This window comes from Amaranthus tricolor, chromosome 12 (assembly GCF_026212465.1).
Source record: "Amaranthus tricolor cultivar Red isolate AtriRed21 chromosome 12, ASM2621246v1, whole genome shotgun sequence".
Taxonomy (NCBI): Eukaryota; Viridiplantae; Streptophyta; class Magnoliopsida; order Caryophyllales; family Amaranthaceae; genus Amaranthus; species Amaranthus tricolor.
Window position 1 is genome coordinate 23,981,831 of NC_080058.1, and position 6,342 is coordinate 23,988,172.

The 6,342-nt window shown below is 35.9% G+C and overlaps 1 protein-coding gene across 1 annotated transcript; it reads left to right on the plus strand.

Moving 5' to 3' along the window:
• The first annotated feature begins 2,353 nt into the window (after window positions 1-2,353).
• Window positions 2,354-5,816, plus strand: LOC130828714 (uncharacterized). Its single transcript, XM_057694675.1, has 2 exons — window positions 2,354-2,622; window positions 5,333-5,816. The coding sequence occupies exons 1-2, from the start codon at window positions 2,354-2,356 to the stop codon at window positions 5,814-5,816; spliced, it is 753 nt and encodes a 250-aa protein (XP_057550658.1).
• Window positions 5,817-6,342: the final 526 nt, after the last annotated feature.

Consider the following 6,342-nt stretch of genomic DNA (forward strand, 5'->3'; position numbering starts at 1 on the left):
TCATTCATTCTTCATTGATCATTCATCCTTGTTCATTCTTCATCATTCATTCATTATTGATCAATGATCCTTGTTCATTCTTCATCGTTCATTCTTGATTGATTATTAATCATTGTTCATTCTTCATCGTTCATTCTTCCTTGATCATTGATCCTTGTTCATTCTACATCGTTCATTCTTCATTGATCATTGATCCTTGTTAATTCTTCATCATATATTCATTATTGATCAATGATCCTTGTTCATTCTTCATCGTTCATTCTTGATTGATTATTAATCATTGTTCATTCTTCATCGTTCATTCTTCCTTGATCATTGATCCTTGTTCATTCTTCATCGTTCATTCTTCATTGATCATTGATCCTTGTTCATTCTTCATCGTTGATTCATTATTGATCAATGCTCCTTGTTCTTTCCTCATCGTTCATTCTTCATTGATCATTGATCCTTGTTCGTTCTTCATCGTTCATTCTTCATTCATCGTTGATCCTTGTTCATTCTTGATCGTTCATTCTTCATTGATCATTGATCCTTGTTCATTCTTCATTCTTCATCGTTCATTCTTCATTGATCATTGATCCTTGTTCATTCTTCATCATTCATTCTTCATTGATCATTGATCCTTGTTCATTCTTCATCGTTGATTCATTATTGATCAATGCTCCTTGTTTTTTCTTCATCGTTCATTCTTCATTGATCATTGATCCTTGTTCATTCTTCATCGTTCTTTCTTCAATGATCATTGATCCTTGTTCGTTATTCATCGTTCATTCTTCATTGATCATTGATCCTTGTTCATTCTTCATCGTCCATTCTTCATTGATCATTGATCCTTGTTCATTATTCATCCTTCATTCTTCATTGATCATTGTTCCATGTTCATTCTTCATCGTTCATTATTCATTGATCATTGATCCTTGTTCATTATTCATCGTTCATTCTTCAATGAGCATTGATTCTTGTTCATTCTTCATCGTTCATTCTTCATGTATCATTGATCCTTGTTCTTTCTTCATCGTTCATTGTTCATTAATCATTGATCCTTGTTCATTCTTCGTCGTTCATTCTTCAATGATCATTGATCCTTGTTCATTCTTCATCGTTCATTGTTCATTGATCAATTACCCTTGTTCATTCTTCATCGTTCATTCTTCAATGATCATTGATCCTTGTTCATTCTTCATCGTTCATTCTTCATTCTTCATTGATCCTTGTTCATTCTTCATCGTTCATTCTTCATTGATCATTAATCCTTGTTCATTCTTCATCGTTCATTCTTTAATGATCATTGAAACTTGTTCATTCTTCATCATTCATTCTTCATTGATCATTCATCCTTGTTCATTCTTCATCATTCATTCATTATTGATCAATGATCCTTGTTCATTCTTCATCGTTCATTCTTGATTGATTATTAATCATTGTTCATTCTTCATCGTTCATTCTTCCTTGATCATTGATCCTTGTTCATTCTACATCGTTCATTCTTCATTGGTCATTGATCCTTGTTAATTCTTCATCATATATTCATTATTGATCAATGATCCTTGTTCATTCTTCATCGTTCATTCTTGATTGATTATGTATCATTGTTCATTCTTCATCGTTCATTCTTCCTTGATCATTGATCCTTGTTCATTCTTCATCGTTCATTCTTCATTGATCATTGATCCTTGTTCATTCTTCATCGTTCATTCTTCATTGATCATTGATCCTTGTTCATTCTTCATCGTTCATTCTTCATTGATCATTGATCCTTGTTCATTCTTCATCGTTCATTCTTCATTGATCGTTGATCTTTGTTCATTCTTCATCGTTCATTATTCATTGATCATTGATCCTTGTTCATTCTTCGTCGTTCATTCTTTATTGATCATTGATCCTTGTTCATTCTTCATCGTTCATTCATTATTGATCAATGATCCTTGTTCATTCTTTATCGTTCATTCTTCAATGATCATTGATCCTTGTTCGTTCTTCATCATTAATTCATTATTGATCAATGATCCTTGTTCATTTTTCATCGTTCATTCTTGATTGATTATTAATCATTGTTCATTCTTCATCGTTCATTCTTCCTTGATCATTGATCCTTGTTCATTCTTCATCGTTCATTCTTCATTGATCATTGATCCTTGTTCATTCTTCATCGTTGATTCATTATTGATCAATGCTCCTTGTTCTTTCTTCATCGTTCATTCTTGATGCAATTATTGATAGCCCACAATCCAAAGCAAAGGAAGAAAAGCATAATTGCATCATTGCACTTGCAAAGCCCATTGAACCTATTGAACTTGCTGATTTTTGCTTGAAGACTAAGGAGGATCATTTTCAAATTTGATTAAACAACAACATGGAAGCATGGCAAGATTATGAGGCACCAAAAGAAGAGCTCCCAGCAGCACACAAACAAAACAGTAGCATACAAAGAAACATGCCAGCAACAAAACAAGTAGAGTATCAATCTTCTGGACAGCCTTCCTTGCGAACCATGGAACACCCAACTTGGTGCTCGTATGAGCGAGGAAACCCAAGGGTTGTCATCTTTGGACATGGAATATTAAGCCAAGACTTAGAGCTAGCACGGAGTGTCCTCACAGAACCCACAAGAGCAGCGCCAAGGTCACGTGTTCGCCAGCTGTTTGATAGTGGCTGATTTCAGAACACCAACCTGACGACCAGCCCACCTTGCGAGCATTGGAACGTTTAGCTTGGTGTGTGTATGACCGTGGGACTTCGAGGAACAACATCTCTAGACATGGGAGAAGAGGTCAAGACTCAAGGAACACACAGAGAGTCCTCACAAAGCCCATGGGAACAGCTGCAAAGTCCCATACCCAACAGTTTCTGGACAAAGGCTATATCAGAATACTTGGAATATTTTTGATGTTTCTGTTTTGATTCTTAATATGCACGTGTTTGTAATAATAGGCACGGGGTAGTTAAAGGTTGTTAAAACCCCCAACTAGCCGTTAGACATTGCTCTATATAAAGGGCATGATCATTGTAAACAAATTCAGATTTGGTTATGAAAATTTCTTCAAAGTAATTGTTGTTTCAATTACATCTCTGAGTGTGTTCTTTGTGAGTGAAGCAAAGAGTCATTCAGTTTGTTCCACGAGGATTAGGAGAGTGAATTCTAATCTAAGTGTGAGGACGAGACCAAGGACTGAGTGAAGGTCCATTTGTCTCCATCCACGACAAAGAACCATCCCCAAAGATTGTTCTTGTCACCCTACTGTTTTCATACAAAACAGAAGGTTTATTGTTCATTGTGTACGTTTAGTGTGTTCTTGATCATCTTCTTGAAGGCATATAGAGGGTTCTTGGATCATTCCACTCCGTACATGCATCAACTTGGTATCAGAGCCGCGTTTCGAAGAGGGACATGATCAAAAGGAACAAGGGAAATCAAGTAATCAAGGTCATACACACGTCTGGTAAGAAGGAATCTGGAAAAAAAAAGGTACTGTGCAAATTTTTTCAATTTTCACGAAATCAGGTACGAATTCAATCTTATACTTCTATCATTCAATCTTTCTTTGTTTAATACTCATTTGTGATTAAGTAATACACATTATATTGATCATTAAACGCAATTTGATTGTGGAATGCAATTTCTGAAATTCTGATTTTTGTATGAATGAATGTGCATCACTTGATTTCTGAAAAATTTGTTTTGAATCATTATACATATCATATATTGTTCATTAAATTTGATTCTTGAATGTCTGGAGTGGATACTTGTTGAAGATTTGGCGACATTGATGATTTGAATACTCGAACATTGGGTTTTCGCTGAGGAAATTGATAAATTCGATTTTTATTTCTGTAATTTGATTCTCTGATTACTGAGGAAGTAATAGCTGGTAGGAATTAGATACATTTGTGTATGAATCATTGAATAACATTTTCATTTGAGGAAGATTGACAATAACCAATTGATTCACGAAATTTGTTTTGAGAAATTAGGGCTTGGTATTGTGCAGCTGAAATTTTTACTCCTTGATTGTTGCAATTGATTCTCTATAATTAATTGAATGCATTAGATTGTTTGATTACTGTCCTTGCATTTTATAACACCACACTACAATCTTGAATAATCATTGCCTAAAGAAATTCAGAAAGCAAAAGATTGAAGAACAAAAAAAAAAACCAGTCATCCATTTTCGTTCAACCATAATTCTTTGAACATTGATTTGTTTGAAACAAATTTATTCTACGTACTATATATTTGGTTAAAATTGATCATAAACAGAAGATTTTGGTGCAACAATTCCAAAATCCAAGTATTCCTTGCTGATTTACACTACTGGCAGAAGGTATTGAAATTCTTCCATTCAAGGTTTCTGAATTATTGAACATTTGGGCTATTAAATCATTATCCACTGCATTAGATTATTTGATTCTTGTGTGGATCTTAGCTGTGGCGTTGTAGTGCATCAATAAATTTGAAGGCTAAGTCATTGTCTGTGTTCTCTCTTGTTTCTGTCAGTATACATTAGCTCCATTTGAACTGTATCATTGTGCATTCATCTTTATTCCTGAAAACTTGTTTATTGCATTGTGGTATTGAGGACAAAATGAATACTAATGAGAGGTTGGGTAAGATGGCTCTTGCCATTACACAACTTGCATATGTAGTGAACAAACTTGTCCTAAATGAGGGAGGATTAACAAATCTTGTACCCATACCTCCATGTAAGACCATGACTACTACAAAACGAAACAAAACAAGCTATGTGCTGTCCAAACGTGACTGTCATGAGGGAGTTCAGATTAGGAGAGGATCTAGGCATTTGATTGTGAAAAAAACTAAGGAGGAACAAGACCCACAGCACAACAAAGCATTAAAAAAACTAGAGGGCAAAACAGTAGACCTTGAATTGACTAAGCCTACGAATATTGATGATATTGAGATGAATAAATTGTGCTGTAATAACAATGATTTTCAATTCATGAATAACAAGAAAGCAAGCTGTGCCTTGAATAAGAGTGAATGTTACAAAGAAATTCAGAAGGAGAAGGACACTGTGCCACTATTCACTAAAGAAATCAGTGAAGATCAAACCCAACAGCAAAGCAAAGCTTTGAAATCAGTAGAGGATGAAGCATTAGACACTGAACTAATCAAAACCATACCTGTTAATAACATTGAAAACAACAAACTGCATCAGGAAAACCTATATGCATACTGTGATCAAGTCCAAACCATACATATTGATGATATTGAGTTAAACAACCTGCATTTGCAAGCTTCATCTTCATGCTGTGAGCTGAATGGGTTTTATTTCATAGAAGATGAGATTACTAACTTTTCTTATGATTGTAGGTACCATACAAACAGTGAACAAAGGACTGAAGGGCAGCTACAAACACAAAAGGAATTCAGACATGAGGAGCTGCAGGAAGGGCCTTTGTTAAGGAAGCATTTGAAACTACTGCACAGCTATGGGATCTCAACGACTTTCAACTTGGATGATTCAAAAAAGCATGAGAGCAACGCAGAATTGAGGACAATTCTGTTTAAAGAAGGAGGGATTGATGCAATTATTGATAGCCCACAATCCAAAGCAAAGGAAGAAAAGCATAATTGCATCATTGCACTTGCAAAGCCCATTGAACCTATTGAACTTGCTGATTTTTGCTTGAAGACTAAGGAGGATCATTTTCAAATTGGATTAAACAACAACATGGAAGCATGGCAAGATTATGAGGCACCAAAAGAAGAGCTCCCAGCAGCACACAAACAAAACAGTAGCATACAAAGAAACATGCCAGCAACAAAACAAGTAGAGTATCAATCTTCTGGATAGCCTTCCTTGCGAACCAAGGAACGCCCAACTTGGTGCACGTATGAGCGAGGAAACCCAAGGGTTGTCATCTTTGGACATGGAATATTAAGCCAAGACTTAGAGCTAGCACGGAGTGTCCTCACAGAACCCACAAGAGCAGCGCCAAGGTCACGTGTTCGCCAGCTGTTTGATAGTGGCTGATTTCAGAACACCAACCTGACGACCAGCCCACCTTGCGAGCATTGGAACGTTTAGCTTGGTGTGTGTATGAGCGTGGGACTTCGAGGAACAACATCTCTAGACATGGGAGAAGAGGTCAAGACTCAAGGAACACACAGAGAGTCCTCACAAAGCCCATGGGAACAGCTGCAAAGTCCCATACCCAACAGTTTCTAGACAAAGGCTATATCAGAATACTTAGAATATTTTTGATGTTTCTGTTTTGATTCTTAATATGCACGTGTTTGTAATAATAGGCACGGGGTAGTTAAAGGTTGTTAAAACCCCCAACTAGCCGTTAGACATTGCTCTATATAAAGGGCATGAT